This window comes from Serinus canaria, chromosome 2 (genome assembly GCF_022539315.1).
Source record: "Serinus canaria isolate serCan28SL12 chromosome 2, serCan2020, whole genome shotgun sequence".
NCBI lineage: Eukaryota > Metazoa > Chordata > Aves > Passeriformes > Fringillidae > Serinus > Serinus canaria.
In genome coordinates this window covers 125,252,193-125,280,056 of record NC_066315.1, presented here as the reverse complement: position 1 = coordinate 125,280,056, position 27,864 = coordinate 125,252,193, and the positions used below count along the sequence as shown (strand labels likewise).

The 27,864-nt window shown below is 36.2% G+C and overlaps 1 protein-coding gene across 7 annotated transcripts in view; it reads right to left on the bottom strand.

Annotated features, from left to right (window-relative positions):
* Positions 1–27,864, bottom strand: part of CPNE3 (copine 3) — a 69,504-nt gene that overhangs the window by 39,647 nt on the left and 1,993 nt on the right. For 5 of the 7 annotated variants that reach the window (XM_030226812.2, XM_030226698.2, XM_018911702.3 and 2 more), the window contains exons 2-17: positions 26,124–26,182; positions 20,154–20,293; positions 19,340–19,519; positions 18,100–18,174; positions 17,590–17,661; positions 16,726–16,809; positions 15,059–15,148; positions 11,804–11,902; positions 10,583–10,669; positions 9,959–10,018; positions 8,857–8,990; positions 8,385–8,439; positions 8,232–8,283; positions 7,455–7,588; positions 5,164–5,400; positions 982–3,774 (exon numbers count right to left, since the gene is read on the bottom strand). In XM_030226812.2, the coding sequence (XP_030082672.1) occupies positions 3,664–3,774; positions 5,164–5,400; positions 7,455–7,588; positions 8,232–8,283; positions 8,385–8,439; positions 8,857–8,990; positions 9,959–10,018; positions 10,583–10,669; positions 11,804–11,902; positions 15,059–15,148; positions 16,726–16,809; positions 17,590–17,661; positions 18,100–18,174; positions 19,340–19,519; positions 20,154–20,285 (1,602 nt within the window). In that variant the 5' untranslated portion in view covers positions 20,286–20,293; positions 26,124–26,182 and the 3' untranslated portion in view covers positions 982–3,663. Of the gene's footprint in view, positions 1–981; positions 3,775–3,849; positions 4,220–5,163; positions 5,401–7,454; positions 7,589–8,231; positions 8,284–8,384; positions 8,440–8,856; positions 8,991–9,958; positions 10,019–10,582; positions 10,670–11,803; positions 11,903–15,058; positions 15,149–16,725; positions 16,810–17,589; positions 17,662–18,099; positions 18,175–19,339; positions 19,520–20,153; positions 20,294–26,123; positions 26,183–27,864 lie in introns of those variants that run through there. The other 2 variants (XM_050971241.1, XM_050971240.1) reach the window with 2 other exon arrangements.

Here is a 27,864-nt window from a genome sequence, read left to right as displayed (position 1 = left end):
AGAGCTTCCCACAAATTGCTGCTTTGCTACAGCTTGTAACAGCCCAGGTATGCAGAAAAGTTTGACAGTTCTGTCTGCAAGACTACGGTTATGCATAGCTCTAGTTTCCAAAGGAAACTAGGGGAGGTATCAGTGCAGAAGACACTGGCCACACATAAATAACATCCATCTGGTTTTCTGTGACGTCCTACTTTTCTGTTGTTGGGTTATTTTCCTCTTCCCACAATTCCTCCATTCTCAGGGTTGGCAGGCACAAGAAGGCTGCACATATTGAAGCTGCAACTATTTGTATGGTTTTCACCAGACAGAATGATACAAGAAAGGTGTATATTTACTACAGGTGATTGTTTATTTATTACATCCTACAAGATGTAAGATGTAATAAATTCTTTCAGGAACTAATTTTACCCTTAGATTCTTGACTAGTGAAGAAGCAGAATTACTCTGGTGCACTTAGAAGATGCAGTTTCCAGTATCACAGTTGTCTCTGTGTGGCATCACATTCCACTGCAACACTGTCTCCTGTATCTTAGTGTCCTAATTCAGTCCCTCAGATTTGACTACACTTGAATGTAAAGAAACTGAAGAGCAGAGTAGGATAAAGTATTTGAAAATGACAAGTAACCATCCCTCTATGCCTCTCTAACTAAAACGTAGAGATTGTTCTGGAAAAAAAGTTTTTGGAAAATCTGATAATAATTGTATGAAATAACATGCATGGGAGAACTCTAATATGGCACAGAGCATGAAACACTCACAGTTAAAACTCTCCAGCTTCAGAATATCATCTTGCTAGAAGCCCGTTTAAGATGCTTTATGAAGAATAAACTGCAGAGTCATTACCACTAAGTGGAAATGCATTTTTCCTCTCCCCTTTTATACTTGTTATAAATCTGAGGCATACTCACCATAGGACTCACAAAAGCAGCATTTAGCATTACACAGGATATGCTGAATACAAAAGCACCACAGAACAGTATATTGAAATGATCATTTTAATGCACAGGCATTGTAAATCAGTTAACTTCATCAGAACTGAAATACATATAAAAGTAAAAAATTCTGGTTACAGGTGAGCTCTCTGCTGTACATATGTATCTTTTATGACCAGTACATGGCAAAAAGCATCTGATGACAAAGACTGCCATACATCACTTTTATCACAAGGTGGTGCCAGTGACCTACAAGCACATTCACTTTACAAAACTTGGGACAATATTTTGCTTTGTCACCTGCAAGCTATTAGTGCATTTTTTACATGTAAAAATAAACCAAAAAAAAGGCAAAACAGCACAATAACTCCCCTCCTCCTTGACTCATAATTTGCTGCATTTCTTCACTCAAATATCACTTCAGCCTACCCAGGAAGTTTTCAACAGGCATTAGCTGTACACCTCTAAGTTATACCAGTTCTTGCCACAGTCCTGTCTGAAACATTTAACTTACAAAGAATAGGGCACATTGAGAATTAGGTGTTGTTGATATGCTATTTAACTCCCTAAGCCTGAGGAACATGGGAGCAATTCTCTAATAAGAGATAATGAAGTCTTTACTGTAGAAACTAAGAATTTATGTATAGAATACAGACAAAACAACAGGTTTTCTTCTACATGCAGCAGATACTTAGTATAATACATACTAACACATTTAAATGCACTTCCATGGCAACTTAGAATTGGTAGCACACAACTCAGGTGTGCACTGTATCTTTGGCAGAATGCTCAGAGGAACTTCAGTAGTATCCTGTATTCCTATCAGTAGTACTCATCCACTACAATTAATGCAGACAAAGCACTAATACTGCATCCAGTTCTCTCTGTACATGAAGCAGGTAGCTGTGAAACAGTTTACTCTTCCAAAATCATACTCTCTCAATTTGCAGCAGTGTGATTTGAGTTTATTATAGTAACTTCCTTGATCTCAATATTTTGAGTTGCATATCTGATATGACACTTCATTGTAATTTATACATAAAGTAGTAACAGATTTTCACTACACTGATAAAAAGATGATTACAGGTTTTTTTACATAAATATATTAATTGCATTTTAAAAACAGAAAGAGCTTGGCCTAACATGAAACAAACTCTCTTCCTCAGCATTCCACTACTTGAGAGTATTTAGGATCCCCTTCCACCAAGAAAAAAGGAGTGGAGATAATATATCCATTCATGATTGACTGAAAAATGTCACCTGTCAACAAAGCATTTGGTATGTCTTGTGTAAAATAATCTCAATAGTTATATCCTTCATCCACCAACATTAATGTGAATTCAGACTTTCGACAGGATTATACATATAAAACAAAACAAAACAAAAAACCCCCAAAGAAACAAAACAAAAAAAGCGGCACGCTAAGCAGCTCCAGCAACTGCAAGTCAAATACACTATGACCTGGTGAAGTCTTGAGTGCCCAAGTGTGCTAAATTTAGCAGTAGCCCATTCTGCTCTTACATACTACAGCCAGTCCATCTACATGAGATAAGCTGGATGCCTAACTCTAAACCACTTCAAAGGTGAAACTGCAAAATTAATGTTCAAGATTGGCATTTCAGAGTGATAAATGTGACCTTTCCATCCACTTATGTTACACACAGTGACAGGCTCGGAAGAGATCCTCAGCAAGCAGTACGCAGCTGGAGGTCAAGAAACCTTCATTTATCCACTAAGCAAACATGTGATTTACACTTGGTATAAAAGGTGAAGGGAAAACTCAACCCAAGTAAATAAATCAGAAATTGTTAACCCTAGAGAAATGCAGTATGATTACAGGATTAGGGCTTGAGAGACTTGACTTTCTTGTGTCTTCCTAAAAGAAGAGAAAGAGGGAATAGGGAATATCGTTTTTTTTTGCAGGCACTTTTCATTAGTGGGCTCATGGAAAAGCGGCATGATTCAAAATATGACAAAAGTAAACACAAGTAGCAATTTGAAGAACTTATTTTACCTCAAAATATGCAGTTCTAAACTCAGAGAAAACTTTTAAACTAAAAACCAAATTCCTATTTCACAAAAAGCCCTTTAAAGATTGATAGTCATGACTGTTTTATGGGGGAGATGGGACCCCAAAACCAAACCCCCACCAAAATAAATCTGGAATTTCCATTTTCCAGTACACTGCACATTGAACACATCTTACAGCCTCTACAATAGTAGCTTCATGGGCCAGCAGTACTGTTCTGAGATGTTAGAGGTTTACCTTGATTCCCACACTACATTAAGAGAAGGCATGGTATAAAAGAATATTTACTTTAATGACTTCTTTGGCTTATGTTCACACAGCCCTGAATCCCAGGCATTGCCCAAAGGCACTGAAGTGGCAAACAAGAAGCAGCTGTGCAAGGAGGGCCTTTACACTCTGTGGCACTTGTCTGAATATGAAACACCTGTATCAAAATTTTATTATCGTGGCTTAATAAAAACTCTTTTTTTCACTCTTCAAAATCAAATGCATCCATGTAAGCACCATCTCTCAAATCAACATCAAACTTAAATACCATCACAATTTTGGCCCTTAAAAGGCACGCTTGGTAAAGTGATTTGTAGGCAAAAGCTAACAGACGTTATGATACAGAGGTGTGTGTACACATATACAGAATTATATTGAGAACCAACAGATACAGCAAGTAAAGCAAGCACAAAGTCTTTCCTCTACTCAGCCCATTCATTTTGCAGCAGGATTCTTAGGAGGCTGAAGTTTGTAGGTGCTGAAGTAGTTCACCACTTGCTGAGGGACTTCTGCCAGGACACACTGAGCCAGAGCTTCTTTGGGAGACTTACAAAAAAAGAACACCAAGCTTCAGTTTCCACCAACTGTTAATGAGGATTCTAAAGCAAGTAATAAGCACCTCCTCTAGAAGGCCAACTTAAAGTCTGACATTTTACAGAGGACTTTACACAGTGCCCTTATGTGACAGACAGATGGAAGCTTCCCTGTCAGCTTTACCTTCTCACTCCTGTTACCATGACTCAGGTGGCTGTCTTGTGCCACTGAAGTAACAGTAGCTGAGTGTACAAAGGGCTGCCATGTCTGAAGACACCTTCTGTCACATGAAATACACAGTAGAGATCTCAGACTTCAGCCATGTAAACATAGTTCCACTATCTGCTTAAGATGACCCTTCAGGGATTTGTCTAAATCATCTGCAATCTTTTGCATCAAGTCTCATCCAGAATAACTGTATTTCCATGGAGCTGCTCTTCTGCAGACACTGTTTTTACTGTAAGATGAAGTACCCATAAGAAGAAAAAATCTCTTTTTCTAGAAACTGAAAAGCATTTGAATATATAATATTATACTGAGTATTGACCCTAGTTAATCTACATCCAAGTGCATGACTTGATAAGCATATTCTGTATTGATTTTGCTCTCATTTAAGTTTGCTTGAGTTACTCTGAGAGTAAACAAAGAAATTTGTATGAAAAGTAAAATTATAAAAGCAAAATAAGAAGTTGTAAGGAGTATTATTAACAAGCTAATACTAAGACATGAAACAAAATTAAAATACATTAGGGATGGAAATAAAAAATATTGATCTTGTTTGCCCATCCTGAGGAAATTTTGGTAGTTTTTATTAAGTCAACTCTTGTCAACATTATGATGCTTAAAAGTTGACTTCCATTAGCCTACACATATTTTATTGGATTTTACAGAAATTAAAAAATATCAGGACTTCATTCTTTTGCCACCTTTTTTTTGTACTTACTTTTATGAAAATGAAAACTATCACCACCACTGCGGCCACAGTATTTCTATAGATTGTGACCTCCCTGATTATGACTTAGCCTTGAATTTTAATACTGCACTAAATCACGAGACTAATCCACATTCATAAATGGGCATCCACAATAAAAAGGTAAAATTACCATAAGAAAAAAGTCATAGTAAGGTTTTCCTAAAAAATAATAAAAAAAAAACCAAATAAAAAAATTTGTTTAATCAAGTCTGAAGGAGTTTTACAAAGGTCATTCAGCTGCAGAAACTAGCCAGAAATGCAGTGCTGGAACTAGAAATGGGGGGATTTGGGGTTTTTTTGAAGCATTTGATAAAGACTTGTCTTAAGAGTACATATTGGATGCACCGCTTAGGACTAGATGTAAGACATCCTAGCAAGCCCAGCATACCTCTACAATATTTATTAAGCATATCAGTAAAATTACTTACATTTTGGAACTTCCTGAATGGCACGAACTGGACAATGTCTCTGACAGCTGGTTCTCCTGATGAGGACCTAAGAACTCCATCGTCACCATCAAGAAACTCCATGGCATCGAAGTCTGCTCCTCCCACACCAACAATGATAATGGACATGGGCAACTTGGAGGCATTGACTATGGCAGTCCGAGTTTGATCCAGGTCTGTTATCACACCGTCCGTTATGATCAGAAGTATAAAGTATTGCTGTCAAATCAATAAACACCGTGTTATGAGAAAGAAATAGCAAACATTTAGCCATGTACATTTAGAAAAACCCACATGCAGACTACAGTGTTGTCACTTCGGCATGTTCAGGGTGCTCACTGAATTTTACAATCAAACATCTGATATGTAGTGAGGCTTCACCTGTACAGTCTGAAAAAGCTTGTAAGGACAACACAATCCTTTAAAAGAAGGCATCAATAAACAACACCATCCAAAACTCCAGTGGTACCACCCTTCTTTCCTCCAAAATCCCCAGACAAACCAACAGTTAACCTATTTTTCCATTATTTGTTCTGGGATAGAAGGCAGTTTACTGATGTTTTGAAAAGGCAACACCTTTGAAACTTGAATTTGTTTCCTTTCTGGTATATCAATACCTTTATGAAACATTACCCTTTACTTCATTCATTGTATCCAGAAAATCCTATATCACACCTTTCAGTGTTGAAACACACAGTCATTTTCAAATTCCTCTAATCCCATTTTCTAGCTGCTTCATGAAGTTAATTATCAACGTGTCTTTGTAGTACATCAGCAACTTAATTAAGTACCACCTGAATTGCTTCCACTATTCCGTCAGCGCTTCTGTAAGTTGGCATCCTAGCTTCTGTTCTGGATTGGAGCACCAAAAATCAGCTAGAAGTACTAAGCCTGGACATTATCAAATGCTTTTTGGATTTCCAGTCTTCCCTCACTTCATTTCAGATGATTACTGAATAGCATGAATTCAAGTCCCAAAGATACTCCCAGTATTCTTAGAAGTTGCTCTTCACTACTTTCCTTCCCATCTGCCTTCAAGTTATTGTTCTTTGCTTGTCTGTTTAGGTATCAGCTTTTCCCCCTGCTTTCTGCTACTCTGTTGCCCCACACCAGCAAGAACATCTGTAAAGCAGTTATCACCACAGAAAGCTATAAGCAACTGCAGCAGGATAGCACATCACAGTGGATTTATTTCTCTCTTCTCATACTTCCTCTATACTGGAAAAAAACCAGCATCAGAACCAAAAGCCAATCCAAAATGTCTATGATATGTATTAAATGTCAAGGTAGCAAGTTGTCTTCAATACATCCTTTCAATAAATCTCTTGCTAGGCACACCACATGAAATAAAATATTAAAAAAACCCAAACAAAAACAAGACCAGCAAGAGGTTTGCTCCTTTCCTAAGATATAGACATACATATACCTATATTTATACATACATACTTTTTTTTTTTTTTTACAGCTATTAGTGAAAGACTACCAAGGTAAAACCTTACCAGCCTCATGGCATATGAAAATCCATAGCTCTTTTACAAATTGGTTTCTACAGATAAATTTACATTTAAAATAGTTAATCTTATTTCCTGACTTTACATGACATCAAACACACCAGTATTAGCTGTCATCAGTGGTTTAGGATTTTGTGAACTTCCATGCATTATCAACATGACTGAATACTCAAAAACTTGGTCTTCAGAATTTCTATTTTTAATATGTTCAACAACTCATGTATAAAATTTTAATATGGAGGAGGGCACAGCCCATACAGTACCTAAATCTTTATAGTACAGTTAATTATCTCTGTTGGTACCTAGGTGTCAGGAGCTACACCATCCACTTCTTCTTACCTTTGTTAATCCTCTCTCCCAGCTATCTAAAGTAAAACAAGGGCTAGCTGAATTTTTTTCTCAGCTGAGGTTAAATCACTCTCTTAGATATAAAGGGCTAAATTAGACCTTAGCAACTGTATAGCACTGCAAGAGCTTTCAACAGAAGATACCATAAAGGTGTTGTGTACTTTTAAGTTTCTATTTCAAATCTGAAGAGTTTATTTAGTTAATTGATGAAGAAGACTGTTATATACAATCTGCAAAAAACAACTAGTTTTTCTCTTGTTTTAAGGGTAACAAACCCTTACTCACAAGGTAAAGGGCCAACTGTCAAATGAATACACTCACAAATTTAAAAGAGAAAAAAGTATTTATAAACAAGAAGGAAAATAAAAAAGTGGAGAAACACAGAGAGTACAGAGAGTACCATAAAGAACTTACAGATGCTGTTTGTTGCTGAGTAGCTGCAGCAGCAAATCTTGCCACATGATTTATGATTGGAGAAAAATTTGTTGGTCCATATAACTTCACTTGAGGAAGACAGGCTCGATATGCATCAACAATGCCTTGGATCCCTAGAGAACAGAAATAGGTAAGTTTTTTTTCCATATTAGATTTAGCATATTTTGAAGCACCTGATTTTCCTAAAGCTGTATTAATCAGTTACTTGAAGTGATGATGCAAAGATTTAAAACTAACCATGGTAGAAAAAAACCCAAATTATTCATGAGCAATGGAAGCTTTCAGTTTGACCAACACTTAAGGCACATACATAACATGATTTGCCTTGTGTGAACAGAAAGGCAAAATAGTCTATGCTCAAGGGTGTGAAACTGAACTACAGCAGTTCACCTGCCAGCTTGTGGTGGTTGGTAGTCTGATCAGAGAGGCCACACTGAACAGGCATTAGCAGCACCACACTCAAACCAAACAACTCCACACCAGCAGAAAAGCAGAATAAAGTGTCTTGACAGCACAAGAGAACTGCTCCCAGCCCTGTGCTCTGGCTGTTCAAACCACTTCTTTAACAAATCACTACAGAAGACAGATGCAATGCTATTTCTCCTAAGTAAGAAATTGGTTGTAAAACTTTTCCTGCTACAGGAGTAAAGTAATTATTTAATTAGAACAACATGCTTCAGTTCACTTTTCAAGTGTCTTTTTGCTGTCAGCTTAGGCATTTTACTCTCTAGTCTGACATTTCTTTCTCAGACTTACCATTACAGAATGGGTTTGAAGGGTTAAAATTTATTGGGAACTCATGAGATACCTGTGAAGACACAGAAAACATAGTCAGGACTGCACATACAATCTCCTCCTGGAGTAAGTGCTTTCAGCTGTCTTAGGTAGTGCATTTACACATTCCATTACCTGAAAGGAAGGAGGAACTTGTGCACCAAATCCAAAGGCTGGAAACATCTTATCTCTGAAGAAGCAATTTTAAAGAAAACAAAGTCAATGCCTTCTATTAAAAGCTGTCATAGTTCAGTAAGTGTAGTTATCAGGGCTGCTTTTCATCAGTAAAAATACTATTTAAGAGGCTAAATTAAATGGAAGCTCCCCACTGTAATTGTTTCTGGGACCAAAAGTAACAGCAAACTGGCAAGAATGCAAGCATATATTTAAACCAATGCTGCTCTTTTTATCAATTATGAAAAGCCCTGATTGTCTGCAGTAAACAAACTTATACTTGCAAATTATATGATGGTATTTTAGTTCTACAGCCTAGCACAGAAGTTTCATTCCAGTATATCTGCAGGCATCTTCAACACTGGTTTAAAAAGCTACCATAAGTGTCTATCCATATCTAAAAACATGATCCAAATAAAAATCTAACACTTACGTATCATAATCCTGAATGACCATGCCGACAGACCAAATGGCTGTTAGGTATTCATTAACTCCATTAGGGCTGAGGTAATGCAGAGAGTCTGGAGAGCGAGGGTCTCCATTGGAGCCTGTAAAATCTATCCCCACCTGTCAAATGGAACATTTATATCTCATTGCTCTTAAAGGTTAAATTATGCTTCTTAACTCTGGCAAAGCCAAAGTGAAAACCATGAAAGAGTAGTAAACAGGACATCTACAAATCTAACAGGCACAGTATTGGATGTAGGTGTCTTGGAACATTATCACTCTTCAAACAACATCACAACAAAAACCTCAAAAGCTTTGCATCTCTCCAGAAGGTCCAAAATTACTTTCATCTGAATCACAGAATGGTTTGGCTTGGAAGAGGCCTTCAAGATCATTTAGTTCCAACCTCCCTGCCATGGGCAGAGACAGCTTCCACATGACCACGTTGTTGAAAGCCCCATCCAACTTGGCCTTGAACACTTTCAGAGATGGGGCATCTACAGCTTTTCTGGGCATGCTGTCAGGTTTTCACTGTGTTTACTTTCAGTTACTATTCACAGCAGCTCTTCAAAATCTGGTAAATTAATCTCATTCTCTATCTTGCCTTTCTTCTCAGAAGTACAACTAGTCAGGCTTCACAGAAGCCCAGAGAGCTCTTTCTCTGACTTCAACAGGGCTTCTTTGCCTTGGTGGTGGAGCATGTTAATAAGGAGAAGACACCATAGTGTTACTTGTGCTGGATTTTGTTCACAAATTACATAACTTAAGGGTTGTAACCCATATGCTGACCTCTGCCTGTTGCTTTCAAAGAACAGCAAATTTCTCCTTGGTCTCCATCCACACAACTTAGCTAGTTCCTAATGAACATAACCAGAGGTTCAGAACCATTTGCCAAGAGTAAAGACTATTTTTTTCTGAACAGACTAGAAGAACTCTGGCAAAATAGCTTCCTGCTCCATGCTACAGAACAAAAATGAAGTTGACAAGAGAAAAAAATGCAATAATCAAATAAAGTGCAGAGCCAATTAAATCTATACTTCAATTTCCTCCAAAACTCAAAAAGTATTCATATAAATGATTTAACTTACAGTGAAATTCAGCTGACACCCACCCATGATGTAATCAAGGAATGTGCATTCTACAATGATCTAAAAATAGAAGACAGAAATTTTGTTTTTTTCAATGGGAGAAAACCCAGCTAATATTACTGTAGCAACTTCTAAAGTTCCAAATATGCTGTCTTTACTCATTAAAAGCACTAGTTTTACCCTAGAGAAAACACCACTGCAACCAGGATATTTGCAACACACGCCACCATACAGTCAGTGCATCAGAATCAGGCCTTTAAGAAAACTACAGACAGACACCAAGGCAGCTCCAAACAACTTTCATTTATAAAATAACACATTATGACAGAGCTTTTTACTTTGCCACAAAACAGTGAGTTGGGAAATGCAGTACCTCAGAAATTACTTAAATTGGTAAGTGACCTTTCTCTTCAAGATAAAGTGAAGGGAGACAAGGGAGGACAGGTATGTAATTCAGCTCTCAATTTGTCTTCTTGTACGAATCAGAGTCCTTTAAATATTTACTGTGTGTGGAACTTTCAGACATTTTAAAATTTTTTACAGTTTGAGCATGAAGATATGCTAAATAAGAGTTGTTACACCTTAACACTTAAAACCAGAATCATTCCAAAATATATTACTGACCTCACAATGCTTAACGCTCACAATGCCAGAGTTTTTATAGTTCTTTTTCTTCTGTCTTTTCTTTTCATTGATGCACTCAAATTCAACCTGCACGAATGCAAACAAATCCAACAAAAATATTATAGTATCATTTATGTAAAAAGTTTTAAAATCTTTTATTTCAGGAATGATACTTTGAGCTTATATTAAAAATGAAGTTCATTTCACAATTCAGAAAAATTAAACCCAGCATGCCCAATATCAGCAAGAAAAAAAACATTCTCAAGACAGAAATCCTCTCTTACCCAAAAGTCTACAAACACATTTGTTTTGACAAGTGTATTTCAAACAGAGAAAGAAATTCTGTACCATTCTCCCCCTGAGGATTCTGCTAACAGCTTTCTTTTTGGTAAAGACAGCAATTCAAACAAAGCATCAGTGTTTCCAGAAGCTGTGGCTGGAATTATTATTATTATTTTTAATATTTAGTATAAATACAACACTCAAAATATTAGGAAAGTACAAGCATGTGCTCTTGTATTGATCCCAGTATTTTTAATACAGAAATAGTTCTGGAGGTTTTACAGGGCTAAAGGAAAATATGGTAAAACATCTTAATAACACACATATCCACAAAACAAATACTTGTATGTTATATTTGCTATGCCAACTTTTGTCTTCGACATGTAAACCCTGCCTATTAAAAGGCAGGGTTTGGAAACTATTATAGTTCATAAGATCAGGAACAGTAGTATCACTTTAGAGAAAAGCCACCTAATGTAACAGCTGCATTTTTGTGCAGTGGCAAAAATACTGAATTTTTTCATATTCACTGAAGTATACATAATATTATGTGGCACATTTTAAAATAAAGGATTAAATATTATTTGAAAAAAATACTACAAGCTTTGTTTTTTTAACTGTAGTTAAATTTGTGCTGTATTCTGTCTTTTGACAATCCAGTGGTTTTTTATTTCTGTATTTTTATGATTAGTGAAACTTTTTTGTGCTGATGGTGCAGCATTTAGATACATAATAATAAACTGTAACCAAGACATTAATCCTAGGAAAATGGATGAACAATACAAATGCTGTTTCAGCCTCAACTACAGTAGCAATGTCAAGGTGTAGCCTAGCCCAACTTGGGAGGTCACCTGTGGTCAGGTGACCTAGGTTTTGCTGCAATAGGAATGAAACAGCTTATCAAGAACACAGAGGCAGCTTAGACTGTGTAACACTTACAGGTGATGACCGAGATGCTTCCTTCAGTTTTGACATCGTTGTTTGAAAACTTCCTATGAGATCATGAGACCCATCACTATCATAGTCATAGCACTCAACCTAAAATGCAGCATTACTTAGTGTTAGTAACAGAAATGGCCCTACAAAAACAATGAACACTGAAATGGCAAACCTGAACATCCCAAAAATTCCTGTATTATTTAGATCACAGAGTTTCTGACATTGAAGTCTTAGAACTGCATAGGGTTGGAATTAAACCAGGTTAAAAATGGGTAGATGCCAATACACTCAGTTTTTGAATCGAATCTTCTACTCAAGTGGAGGACAGATGAGAATACGAACTAGTGTCAGGTCTTAGATGAGCAAGTAACATCAATTATATTGAACTATGTTTTAGGAGTTATGGGGTGCTGGGAAGAGTAGGAAAACAATGTAGGGTTTTTTACATTCATCATGAATCTGAGCATCCAGCTAAAAATTTAGTAAATCAGTTATGTAAGCAATCACAAGGAGTTTTAGCAACATTTTTATATTACTTCATTAATCCTCAAAATAACACAGAATTCATAAGCATATGAAGGTTCAGCCTTAAAGCTAGAAACAATATTTGAATTTTTATTTTTTAAGATTAGCAAATTTAAACAGTGGATCTGTTAAACTATGATCTACACTTCATGGATCTGAATGTCAACTAAAAATCTCTTTTCCTATAGTGAGAGTTTAATGATAAGCTTTATTATTTAATCAATGCACTCTTTTAACAGTCCAATCTACCAAAAAAGGCAGAAGTGAAAAACGCTTTTTATTTCTCTTTGAAAACATGATCAAACTGCCTTTCTACATAAAAAACTGGCTATTTATCTATAAAAGCTTTTGTTAATTACATCCACGTCTGAGATTTTATTTCAGTTCAGCAACACAGACCACATAAAAACATACTATAACCATTTAATAATGATGATGACAAATAGAAACAATAATAAATCAAGAGTCAGGTAGGTATCCCACATTATTTGGACTCAAAATGCAAACACCAAGAAAAAAGTACGTATGGCTTAAAGTGAACAGCTATTTGCATGTCCATCTTTCAAGTCTAAAAATATTGTACCTTACATTCAAGAATCAATTTATCTGATTACTTGAGCATTTCAGTTAAAATAAAAAAGCAAAACAAACAACTTCAACATACACTCAAGCTTCTGAAAGAAATTAAGTTTCTGAAAACAAACAGGAATAATAAAGTACAAAACATGATGTGTAGATTGGGAGTTCTAGTGCACAGAGCATACCTCTATCTTGCACTACTACAACAGTTTGAATTCACTAATAAATAAAAAAATGCATGCACATGCACTGAACAGCACCTTAAATTATGCAAGCAGCCACAGAACCAACAGGCTAATCAATGTTCATGGCAGATGCTATGTAAATTCTTCTGAATACCATAAATTATGCCAATCAAATACTCAGTGAAGTGCTTCAGTAGCTGAAATTAAAAATTGAACATATTTCCTGACCCAATAGTTCTGATACCTGTCAGCACAGTTAGTAATGTATCTCCTTTTTATTTCAAAGGCATAAAAATTTGTCTTGCTTGCTATGTTTGACCCATTTAAGCCAATTTTTAATATTTATTCCAGACAAATGAAAAGTATTTCCTTTTTTTCCATATATGCCCTCCTGGACATGCAATAGCAGTAGGGAACAATGTGATTTATCATATTTTTCCCAGCAAAATTAGGCATGCCTAATGCTCCAGATGAAAGACTCACATTTGAGACACAGAAAAACTTCACAGACTGCAAACACACTCATATAGAACATAACCAAGAATCCAGAAGATAAAGGATCAACTTGGTTTGTGCACTGCTGGGCATACACAAACTAAGCCATTAAAGAGGTGAAAAGCACTCATAGAAAAATTGCTGGTTTTACTTACTATGCCAAACAGCCCATTACACATGCAACTGTGTGCATATAAAAGTGTTAAAGGCATTGTTAAAGGCACTGTTTAATCCTTCAATAACATTCCATAATACAATCCTGACTACATTTTAATGTTTGAAGTGATAGGTCCTGCATTTCTAAGTTAAGGCATAATCAAACTGCCTGTCTGCAAGTCTGTAACTATTTCAAGTAAAGTCTATTTCCTCTGGATATAAACCTGCACTTCCCAAATAAGATTTCAAAGAACAGACTTTATTAAAATGATGATAGAGCTGAGAATAACTCTTCAGAGATACATTTAGATCAATGGTCTATAGCTTTAGTATGGCTGTTTACTGAAAAGGAGAAATATATTTATAGTATATGGAGATGTAAGAGCTGTCACAGCTGTTTTGGGAACAAGGGAAGGAATAAGATGGAAAAAACATAGAAGCAGCAAGGGAAGAAGGTTCTGGGCATCTAAAGTTGATCATTAGTCTCCTCTATAAATATGTATTTAAATCCATCCAGGTGCTGGTAACACCCAGATCCCCGTGCCTGTTAAGGATTTTCCAGGACTGCCTCAAGTCATATGACTAATACCCATTACATGCAAATCATGCTCTAAGTTTTCCTTCCCAGAGGAGTAACATCAAATACAGCAGTTTGCTGCATTTGGGTTTTCAGGTTTATTTTTCAAATGCTAAAATACCAGGTTTCTAACATGATCATAAATAGCTTATAAATGGCATTTTGATTGGCTGTTTAGCTTCAGTTCCACCCATAAAGGGAATTCCTGAAGAAAAACATTCAGTAGTTAAACACAATTTATTCAAGATAAAATTGGAAAATAGAAAACATTAAAGCCCTGGTAAAACTATTACTTCACAGGTTTGATTGATTTTCTGACAGAAAATTCAGTTTTATATGAAAAGAAAAAGTTGCTAAAACTGGTATTCACAAGTTGTATCTGACCCATATCTGTTAGCTTGTATATTAAGTGTAATTTTTTTTATCAGGCAGTACATTAAAAACACTAGAACTGTACAATAAAAATAAGAAACTGCATTGGACATTTCAAAGATTCTTGTGTTCAAGTGGTTTCCCAGACTTTCAAAGAACAGCTTCTACCACACAATACATCACAAATGTGCAGTGTTTTCCTTTTTCCCCTTAAAACATGTATCTGTGCCTTTCAAATCAGAAACCTAATACTTTCAATTAAATTTGAAACAAAAAACCCGCAGTAAGTAGCATGACACATCCTCTCCTTGTTACCCATTTAAACTTTTAATGCATTAATTTATACACACATTTAAGATATATTACCTTGATTGACTTATCCATGTCACTGTAACACAGAGAATTGAGAGAGATTTTAAAGGGCCTCCAAACAGGATTCAGGTTGTTTTTAATAACCTGTTGGAAAAAAAAAAAGGCAGAACACCATTGTTCACAGAAAGTAGTCATCGTAATGGGTCATACCTTCATGCCATGATTTTTGTATGCAAACAACAATTGACTAATGCTGCTGTCAATGCACTCCAAATCCCAACACACGGGATATAAATCAAACTAATCTTAACATGCCATTGATCAAAAAGAGATTATTCTCAGCTCCATTTTTTGCTAGACTTCACCATCACCTACTTATATCCTTCAGCTACTGCACTATAAAAAGTTAAATTTATCATTACAGAAAAAAGATACTGGTTGCTTTCTTTTAAAAAGCACACATATATACATACACATACAAAGGCATCCATTACCAAAAACTTGTGGAAAAATATTACATTGGAATTTCTGAATACATCAGTGCTCCAGAGATTACAATTCACTCCCACATATTATTTATTCTGAAATGTCATTTATGGAAATATGCCCTCAAGAAATTCATGGCATATAAAAGTAACAACAGTGCATGAGGATAAAAGGCCTCTCAAGCTGAACATTAAAGTGTTATTTACAAATAATACTGGAAGATCTTCAAAATTTGTCAACTGTTAACTGTAAATATACCCAGTACACCAAATAATGATCTTATAAAAGTACAAGAAACTACACACAATGTGTACTATTTAATTAATAGCACCTAACAATAGTAATGCTTCCAACACTGTAGGAGTGCTGAGAAAAATCTCTCTTGAAAATGAAATCAATAAAAAAAGTAGCTACGAAAAAAAGAAAAAAAAGTTTTTTTTGAACCGGCAACAAAAAGAACTAATCCACTAGATATTTCTAGGCTGAAACACCAAATTCTGGACATATCCCAAAAGGTGATGACTGAAATCATAATAGAAAAGATGCACCTTAAGCAGAAGTATCACCTCATAAGAGAAACTGTAAGTCTGACAAAAGGGATTTCTAGTTCTCCAACCCAACCTCCATACCTCAAAAGGAATACACAGTCCCCACTTCCTATGGGCACTGCACCTCAGCTGTAACAGGGCCCTGAGCTGCCACTACCGTGAGACATTCTGAAACTACTCTTAGCCTGCCAGTTGCTGTCACAGGACCCCTACACCTCCTCCTGGGTGAGAGGCTGCTGCTGCTCAAGCACATTTTCCCTCACTCTGCATTCTCCTTGGCTTGCCCTTGCTATGCAAGCATTTAGCACCATTACTTTCACTAGTGAAGGGTACAGCCAGGTGACACTTTCTTAAGAACTGCAGAGTCAGGAATGCCCAAGTCCTACCCCTCTGTCTGAGCATGCAGTTCTTTTTCAAAATATTTGTTTTCTCCTAGATTGCTGAAAGTTAGAGGGAAAAAAAAAGTGTTTTCTTTCCAAACAGAATGGCATATATCAAAATCAGCATAGAGAGAATAAGGTAGATTTCCCAGAAAAGTCAGTGGAAGAGATGATGCAATTTCTAACTAGTCTGCACATCAACTCCAGGCCAGTCAATTCTTTTTGTAAGGCATTGTATCTCTGGTGCTGTGACACATTGGAAATTCAATAACCTTAACCTCTTTGTTGTTAACTGAAAATATCCTACCTCTGTTCTGTGAACCATCACCCAGTTTCCATCTCCAGTCTGTTTGTGGAATTCCAGATAAGGATCTGACTTTCCAAAAAAATCCTGTATTTAAATAACATGCAATTATTTCAGAACAGCCTGTAGGGTGAATACCATTAAATTCCACTTAACACACACTTAGATTAACAAAAAGTAAATTCAGGGAACAAGAGCTTTAGATGATGAAATGCAAATGTGATTGTATTAGCACCTGTGAAAGAGGAAAATAAAGGGGCGAATGTCCTTCAACTTAGAAGAAAAATGTCCACACATCAAATACCTGACAGTTCAAGCAAAATACTTATACCTAGAAATATTGCAGTGGATAGACAGGAAACTAAGGACTTTATCCAGTTCAAAAAAATATCATGAAATCAAAAGGAAAAAATAAAATCATTTTTCTATTATTTTTTAAATTTTATTTTTAAAAGTCTCTCTATAGCCAGCCCTATAGTAAACATAACAAATTCATACACACCAAATACACTTTTCAACATTTATTTCAGAGAGGTAATGGGCAACCATTTATATATCCATTGAAACCAATGGATATACAAAACTCCCTTTTATTTATGAATACATGTAAGGATTTACATTTAAATGGGAACATATTGCTCATGGACTACCCCTGAAATGCATTTTTCTTACTTAGAAATACATTACAATTCATTTCAAAACAGTCAATGAAGTTACTCTGCAGGAATCTTACTTCAATTTATTTTTTAGTGTAAGTAAAATGTTAATGGATTTTATAAGCAAAAAAGAATGAATACTCAAATGTTTCCTTCTTTGACAAAACTCTGATTAACTACTTTATCAGAGAAACAGCAATCACATAAATACCTTATTGTCCAGTTTCCTTGCTTCTAATTCCAATACAACCACTCTGTTATCCTTTACTTCTTCTGCTGTAATCTAGGAAGGCAAACAAAATATTTAGATTTTATTCAGGATCTACATTTCAGTTCTCTCATATTCACAGAATTCCTATGACATGGCCATTAAATAGCCCCTATGTTTTCTCACAAGTGAAGCATTAAAAAATGGGGGTGGGAAGGAGAGGAACAATTTGATTTGACACTGGGATTCCATTCCATCTATCTGCCATAAACATGACACTGACAAAGATCTGCCCCAAACAGTAGCCCACTGGATGCCCTAATGATGTTTGCAATGGGACTTACAATTCAGAAGGCAGGATGCTATTTGATGACAAAGATAGATTAGTGGAGGAAAAAATATTCTTTACAGCACTATAAAACAGACTCACTGCTTTCAAGCCACTAACTAAAAATAAAACCCAGAAATAATTAAGGATGAACTCTGAAGACATTTATTTCTTAACTCTCTTACCGTAATGCTTCCTCTTCCAGCAGGTTTGCCATTTTTAAGTACTAATGGTTTGGTTAGAGTCCTGCTAGAAACTATCTGCCAAGACAAAATTTGAGTATCAAGCATTATTAGCACAATTTAATAGATTTTCAAAGGAATTAAGTGATTTAGTGAGGTATTTTCATTTTAATAATTTTCCTTTTTTTGTGAAGATGGTAAGCATTACATTTACTTACCATAATCTTCTATAAATAAATAGGTAATACTTTATTCACTTCAAAATTTTAAAACACACATGCAGATGAACATATGCAGAGCTTCAGGAGTAATAAAAATTAAAATGTTTTCTAGTAACATGACACACATCCACAGACAAAGGTAATACCTTAGGTTCCAATTTCAAATTGTTCTTTAAGTTCTCCATACATACCTTTAAAATGCATGCAAGGAATATTTCATAAATGGATTCAGGAAATAGATTTATAAACACAATGTCTGTCACTCAAAAAAATCATCAGCCTTCCCCTGCACAGTTTCCAGCTGATTTTGTTTTATCCTATTCAGGCAATGCTTCCTCAGAAGTGTGTCTGCTCCTTCTTTACATTAAGAATGAATTATTAATTTTTAATTGACATTGAATTTCAGTTCACAATGCCTCTTTATTTTAAGTGCATTATAAGGATAAATGCTTAAAACATAGGGCAGGAAAAATCCCAAGACAGCTCTTCTGAGAAGTGCCTTTGAAGGACATATTCAAAAGAACAAGTTAAAAAGAAGCTGCTCAATTGTCATAGCATCAAAAGCAGAATATGAGTGGGAAATAGAAGGAAATCAACTGCTGGCAGAACTAGGATCATTGCCTGAATTGAGTGGAAAGTAGATTACAAGGATAACATGGCCCTTGTGAGCACTCATACATTGTTCTACACTGATTCTCTTTTTTGGGAGCATAAAAATAGGAATTTGAGTATTAGAGTAAATAAATAGAAATTACTACAGCTTTGTGCTCATTGACAGCCCACTTACTTTTAGATAGCAATCCAACAGTCACCATCCCAGAGCACATTTCAGGGCATCATCTCAAGACCTTTTGCAAATAAAATGCATATACACTGAACTGAGGCTTGAAAAAACAAATGAAGAGCATCCTATTCAACTTAAGAGTACTCCAACTACACAAGAACATAGTGATAAATTCAAGGAAAAAGTGGCTAATGATTCTCAGTAATTTAATTCTAAGGGAAATCATCTGCATGCTTACCTGTCCCAGTGTACATTCTAATTCTCCTAAGAAGTCATCATCACTCAGATCATAGGTTTTGTTATCAATGTCATATATTCCAAACTTAAGTTTCTGAACAAGCTCAAAATAATAATCAATTAAGAATTTCTTGGCAAACTTTGGGTTCAAGGAATTCTTAACTCTTTCTGTGCGATCAACCTGAAATTAGAAAGATACCACTTTTTCCAGTATTTCATAAACAAGCAAGCAAATCAAATACCATATTATTAAATATATTCAAAAGTTCTTAAAGTACAAAGGAGTATCTTCCTATAAACCTTTCATCAAATATAAGTTATATTACAAATATTATATATACACATTATATTTCAAAATCCACTGCTCAAAGTTAGGGATACTTGACCTACTTTTCATCACTCCCTCTAAGGTGGGACCTACTCCCGCACAGGGAAGACCAACATAAAATACTGTATTGTCAAATCCAGGATGAGACCCTAGTTTTAGAGTACTGTATTTATAAAAGCACATTAAAGCACTTAGAAGGCTTCCTCTGTTAGTCCACACATGGCTGGGGAACAGTACTAAAAATCAGTTGTAAGTAGTTAATAGCAAATGATTATTCATGTGCTGCCCATGTAACTATTTGTTGTGGTTTGACATAGCTTGGTTTTTACTTAAGAGAAAAATCCAAACCTACTACACTATTAGAGATATAATCTAATAGAAAGTATTCAAAAGTGCTGGTACAAAATTTAATTATTTTAATGAAACCATACGCTATAGTGTTTTAAAATGTCCAACACTCAGATTTGTGAGAAGCATCAGGCCGTACCTCATACCACTGCTGACCACTTGTGTTCTGGAGAAGCACACACAGAGGGTCTGACTTGGAACCAACATCTTTATCCAGGAGATTGGTGCAGGCAATAGTCAGCTCCACCTTTGTCACACACTGTGCCGCCATTTGTTACACTAGAAAGCAGCAACAGAAATCATCATTAAAATGGACTTAAAAGCAAACAACATGATTGTCACAATGCATTAACTCTCTAACTGAACACAAGAAGTGTTAGCTTGTGGAAAGTGATAATTTCAGGTTACAAATGCAAATTTTACAATTTATGATGTACCAACATTATTATAGCATTATTACTGTCACACTCTTGTCTTTTCCACACAGGTATAAAAATTAACTTCAAAATCTGAACATAAAAAACAAGATCAGGTTTCTAAGAACACCTGAGGAACCAAATGAAAAAAGAGATATACCTCAAAGGAGGCACAGTGGTCTGAATTGCTGACAATAAAACTTCAGAAGCTTTAAATGAAATCCAACAGCCCACACAGGAATGCCAGTATCTTATAATGTAGATATTATTAATAATTCCATGAATAAGGAAAACACATTGTATTATATACTCCTCTACCAAATGTTTGTAACAAAATGCTGAAACCATAAGCATGACAGAATTGGAAAAGCCATTTAAGCAGGTAACAGGTTATCTTGCTTTAGTAAATCTAAAAAAAACCTACAAATTTTATTAATAAGGATAAACACTTAGTAGTCAAGTAATAGCTGAAAAATTGGGGGAACTATTCTTTCTGAAGATCCATTAAAAAAAAAGAATAACTGAAAGCATTTTTCCATTTTCTCCTAAAGTACCCCCATCACTGTCCACTGGACAATGTCCACTAAGACCAGGAGATAGGAAAAAACTACAGAAACAACTTGATTATCAGTTATGAATCCCACACTGGTATAACATGCATTTGCAAGCCCAAGAAGATCTGAGCACCAGATTATTTTCTACAGACATATATATATGTAAAATCTCTATAATTATATATTTCAAGGATAAAGTTGATAATTTCCAACAACTCTTAGGGAAGTAAACCTCTACAGTACAATTGTCCTTGACTCAGACTAAAACTTCCAAACCTTTCCACAAGTAGCCTACCCAGGAAGCTCCCAAGCCTCTTTAGTTTCAGGTCTGCCTTCTCTCCAGTAAACTCATAGTCTAGACCAAGTATCGCTCCGGATTAATTTATCTTGAAAGTGCATGAGACACCAAAGAGAACAAGGCAGAAGGAAAGGCATCTGCTTCTACCTCGTCAGTTCCCTAGCAACATATATATTCATATTTGAATATGACACTGTACTTAACCCAACCCAGCTCTATTCCTTTCACTGTATTCGTAAGACTTTTCATCAAAAGGAGTGATTTTTTAGAGGCAAAAAGGAAAAGGAACATGGAAAAGACAAAGAACAAGCTGAAAATAGGAGAAAGAAAACTTTGTGGGGTCTGAGGGAATTTTCCTCAGGCTTCTTGTATTCCACTAGGGCACAATTCACATGTTATCTCATCTTCATTTTGCTATCTCAGTGGACAGTGAAGTACATATAAATTATCTGTAAAAGAAACACTCAAACATCCATGCACATATTTTAAGAAACATGTCAGATTCATAGAAGTCCTCATGCACCTCCCAAACACCTAAATCACCTATGTGATTTCTTCCTTGAGTATCTTTTTGCTCCCATGACTTTGATGAAGTTTAATTCATTGACCTTGAAGGGAAAAGAGTGAAGGTATAAGTACTAAAATAATTTTTAGACCAATGGTTTTTAGGCTTAGAAAGCACACATCTTAAAAGCAGTCTGCCCCTTTATTCCAGGCTCTCTTTTCATACTGGTATTTTCCACTCCCTGTTGCTTTCCTGGCTGCCAGATCGAGCTCATTAACAGTCAGTGCCTTTCCCACAGAATCCAGTGCAGACCAGTACATGACCCCTTAATGACAGTTTTCAGAAACAATTTTCTGCTGACAAAATGATGCTCTAACTCCCACTGATGCTGCAACAGCAAGTAGAAAGGGTTTGCATGAAATGCAACAGAATTTAAACTTGAATTGAGATGTGTTTTTAAACCAGTCAATATTTTCTTGCTTCAACTTGTCTGAAACTCCTCATTATTTAGAGTTCTTGAAAGTACCCATTTCTTTTGTCAAGGTAATATTTCCAAAATCACTGGTAAATGGATAGCATTGAGTCAACCTAAAAATATGGTCGGCTTTTCCCTCTTTGTCTGTGTGTGCACTCACACTTCTTGTACGACTCAAGTACTTTCTCACATGAACACATCAATTCAGTTACTTTCTCTCCTCCTCCATGTCACCAACTCTCCCACTATGCATCTAATGCAGGAAAAGTGAAGATCAAGAAAGAGGTGCTGTGCAAAAAGCATCCTTCAGCATAGAGAAACAAAGAATAAAAAGGCTGATTCCCTTCCCTGAAATGCAATTGTTCATTTTAGACGCAACAATTGTGTCCATAATAGATAAAAGACAACTTAACTTATAACAAGAACACGCATTACTTGAACATTTGGAATTCTGGAATAACTTTACATGGACAGATTATATTGTTCAGGCTATGGCAGGATAAGCCTTGACTGCCAGTAAGTTACAATGCATAACAAGAGATCTGGTTTTTAAATTTGTTGGTGTTATTAAAGTAGCTGTGCTCCATGTTGGTCATATTTAATTGAAACCTTTGCTTTTCTCAAGCTATCAACTTTGTAGGGTACCATGAAGAGAGGCACATCAGAATGTGTGCAGGTGATAGCTCTGTCATCCTTTTTATTGAAATAGCTTTTATAATTGCAGAAGCCAGGCTTTAAAAAGTATATCTGGACAGGAAAAGACTGAAAATTACTATATATAATGTACAGTGATGCACTGTACATTACAATGCAGTTATATATTACTATATATAACTGCAGTGATGTATAGCCACAAGGGACCCTCTGCCATGTCTAGGCTGCTCGAGAGCATGATTAGGTCAACTAAGAATAAGTCAAGTCTTTCTGCTTCAGCTGTAATTATCAAAGCAAAAATCTAAGTCAAGGACTAGTCTTGTCTTGCAGTTTTATTGATCAGAATGTTCTTTGAACTCCAGTGATGATTCTAATGAAGATAAGTGACAGACATCAAACAACTGAGTCATTGTCTGCTTTCCAACAGAAACTGCAAACATGGCATTCTACCTGGAAAGGAACAGATCTATTATCAGAATGATCTAGCAGCGCAGTTGGGAACTGCTAGACTGTAGCAATCCTCTCTGTGCTGCAATGTCAGAGGACAGTATTGGCTTGCCCAGATAACCTTGCAGAGCATTACAATGACATGTTCCCAATTATAGGTGCATCCAATCTGACCCAAATAAAACACAGAAAAACTAATAAAATTAGTTTGGCATCACTGTCTTTTGTCACAAGCCTCGAACCTGTTCTGATGGAAACTATTGCTGTCATTGAACATTTCCTAGCTCCTGTGAACTGCTAATGGCATTACACCAGAAATCCATAATTTTTAGATATCTTAGAGCCCCAAATGAACACAGAATGACAAACCAGAAACTTGCAGATGAAGTCTATTTCTGATCAGCTAATCTTGCCATAATGCTACACCTAAGCATTTTATGCCAGCTGTGTGCCAGACTGAAAAAGGCAGAAAATGCTATGTCTGCTGCTAGAAGCTGACAATGAAATTCTGACAAATTGATGCTTCTTCTCACTGATAGGGCTGGTAGCAACACAACTGCTAGTGATCCTGGGCTACATGCACATAAATATACATTTTTTAAAATCTCAAGGTAACCATTCAGTTCTCTAGGAAACAGACCACTTCACAGGAAACAGACATTTCATACAAGGTTACAAAAGCTAAGACTGTTTCACAACCTAATTTCATCACTGCATTTGAAAAAAATCCCCAAGAAACAGCTTCTCTAAAAATCCTACCTCCAAATTGGAATTATGACTCCTCCTTTTAGTTTGTTTACAGGCAATACAGCTGGAAAAATTGTCCAGCTGATGTGCTGTCAAGCTAAGTACCAGAAGCAGCTTGAGTCATTCAGAATTTGAAGAAGCACGCAAAATTGAGTGTAAGCTTTATCTTCTACTAGTACTGATACACCTATCACTTCCTGAGTAATAGCTCAGGAAGTATGTATGAGGTTCACTAATGTCAAGTACTGCATCCTGCACTTGGGTCACAGTAACTCCATGCAGCACCACGGGCTTAGGAAAGACTGGCTGAAAATCTGCCCAGTGGAAAAGGACTTGGACATACTGGTCAACGGCTGGCTGAACATGAGCCAGTGTGTGTCCAGATGGCCAAGAAGCCCAAAGGTATCCTGGCTTGTAGCAAAACAAGAGTGGACAGCAGGACAAGGGCTGTAATTCTGTAGTTGTCCCACTGCACTTAGCACTGGTGAGGGCACACCCTGAATCCTGTGTCCGCTTCTGACCCCCTCACTTCAGGAAAGACACTGAGGTGCTGGAGCATGTTCAGAGAAGGGCAGCAGAGCTGGTGAAGGGTCTACAGAATAAGTCATATGTTGAATAACTGAAGGAGCTGGAGGTGTTAAGCCTGGAGAAAAGGAGGCTCAGGGATGACTTTACTGCTCTGTACAACTCCCTGAAAGGAGGCTGTAGCCAGGTGCGGGTTGGCCTCCTCCGAAGCAACAGGCGACAGGACAAGAGAACGTAACTTCTTGCTGTGCCAGGGGAAGTTCAGCTTGGATATCAGGCAGAATTTCTCCATGGAAAGTGCTGATAAGCATTGGGACAGAGTGCCCAGTGAGGTGGTGGAGTCATCTCTCAGAGATGTTCAAGAAGCATCTCAATGTAGCACTTAGTGCTATGGTCTAGTTCACACTGATAGGTCACACGGTGGACTTGATGATCTTGGAGGTCTTTTTCAACCTAAATGATTCCATGATTCTCATATTCACAATTTAGTATAAAGGAAGGAATTAGAGCATTCTGAGCTAAACAAGTAAGATTAGGCTGATAAAACCCTAATGACCACACCACTCATTTTACTGGGGATTATGCCAATCAAAAACACATGCTAAATCTGAGGTATATGCATACATGAGACTGGAAGTATAGTTTTCTGTATGGAAAATGAATCATCTATTTATACAAGCTTTATGATACTCTATTGGATTGGTAGCACACTGGTATAACAAGTCCGACAACTATTTGCAGGTTGTTTCCGTATATAAAAAATCAATCAGTAAGTTAAACTGCCAAAGAACAAGTTTAGAATTCTATTTTAAAATTAAAAATCCGCTGCAAAGAAAATATTAATTTGACTTATAGGACACCTGCTCACAAAATTACTTTAAAACAGTTATTTCTAAATATCTTTCTGTTGGTCTTTTTTGTTTATATTTTATTTTTTTAATCCTGGATACATGCATTTGCCTTTTAGGCACATCTTTAAGGCTTAGTTCTTCCCAGCATCTTCCTCACACAAAAGTATTTAGGTGATGTTTCAAGTGAGCTAAACTATAAAAGGTAATATTGTGCCTTGAACAAGAAAATTAAGAAATACATATCTCCTGACTTCAAAATTAAGTTATTTAAATATACAGCAGCAAACCAGAGGAACACGTGTCCCTTGCATATATATTCATACTTTATCAGAGTATCTTTATACCAATTATTTCATGTAAGGCCATCAATCAACTATGCAACGTGAACAGTATCTTAAATTGTGTGTTCTTCACTGCAATTTCCCTGTGTAGAGCCACCGACTGATTGACTACATAATAAACATTACCCACAAGAAAAAACCTTTATCTCACTAAAACTTGCAGTACTTTACTGTAGAAACAAGATGCAGGTGAACACATGCTTTAAACTAATCCTTTTTACAGTTCTTTTCAAGGGATGTTGTGCCTCTTCACTATTACAAATATTAGTTCTTAAAAAGGAGTTACAGTAACTTACCACAGAAGTCTGCCTCCGGGCCTCTCAGCAAAAGGCTAAAGCTTCAACCAAGAGTAGCACTAAAATATAAAATGAAAGGGAATTAAAACCAAGAATTGTTACTCCCATAGATCAATCAAAGTAAGAGGTTTGAGGAACTACAGTGCCTCTTAAAATAAATAACCTGTCCAACAGCTTTATGTGCCAATGACAGCAGCACTGTAAGGATTACTCAAGGGTAACTTAGAGCCTTTATAATATTTAGTATGTATTATTCTCTAAGAAAAGTCCAGCAAGAAAAAAGCCCTTTAAGATTTTAATAACAAAGACCTGATTACTCGTTTTTGTCCTATTCAGTAGTTTATTTAATTTTTTTTTTCAACAAGGTGACAGTGGATTAGAGTAAGTAGATCAAAGTCAGTAGCCCCCAATGTTGTTTATGCTCTAACCTGTGCATCCTTACAGTTAAAGGATGACAAAGAAAATCCATTTAATCAGTATTCCACAGTGGTCCAGCACATCTCAGTATAAACAATAACATTTGGAAACCAACAATCACAAAATTGCACTTTACTGTATCCCAGAAGTATTTCAAACCTTCCTGTATGCATACCAAGTGCTCTCCAGTCAGCTGCCCTCCAGTTCTGTATCATAGCAGCTACTTGCACTCAGCATTCCCTGTGCCTGGGAGGCATCATTCATGATCTGCATATCCACAGGCTCCTAAGACAGGCACACAATTATCATGCTAATTCCTGGAACCATCACATGTGCTAATCACCTGCCATGAGGATTCTTTTAAAAACCCTGCCGGGTAGGGGAAGTACCAGAAGCAAACAGCCACAACTAGGACTAATTCAGCTGCCTCCTAACTGTGCCTTTGATAAAGCACTGAGTGAAAGTGCACTTGATCCATCTACAAGATGGAATGGATCTAAAGGATATAGTCTCCTTCCATCAGAGAACAAAGTATGATTCAAGCCATTAAAGACTATTCCTTAAACAGAAGCTTGGATCCAGCAACCAAGCTCCTAAAATTGCTCTATTCATAAATCCTTCAGACACTTAATAACGCCCTTTCAAAATGTCTGAGCAAAAGCATCTCATCTAAAGCAATATTAAAGATAAACCAAGGAAATCAAACAGAATCAGAGCTGGTGGAAAAGACCTTTAAGATTATAAAAAAAACCAAAACCATACCACAATTCTACTTCCTGCCTACTTGTTTGCACAAGCCATTCCACACCTTCAAATGTCATGCTAGGAGGGGCCAGTATTAATCTTTGTCTAACTGATCTATGAACAGAAGTAATATTCTTGGGTTTAACAGGAACTAATATCTACAAATACTAAGTTGATCATATATTCCTTATGTTGGAAGAGCATCCTGACTTTCATAGGAAAATAAACAGGAAAGAATAGAAGGTATCTTAATCCCTAACTTTATCCCTGAACGTATTTCGTTTAGGAAACCATGTAATGACAGCATTTGTTCCTAAATCAAATTAAGGTTAAAAAAAAAAAAATTAAATTCCATCCCAAACATGTCTATGGTTGAGATTTTAGTTTTATTACCCCTAACACTATGGCTTTCCTTTAGCATTCAATTCTGGAGAAAAATTTGTCATAAAAGAAGACTGTACAAACACTGTGGTACCAATTCTGCTACTTTGGGTCTCCGGACATTTAATAGTAGCTTTTTGCTTTAGTTACCTGAAGTGAAATTAGTCTTAACAGTCACCTACAATGAATCTGTACAGTT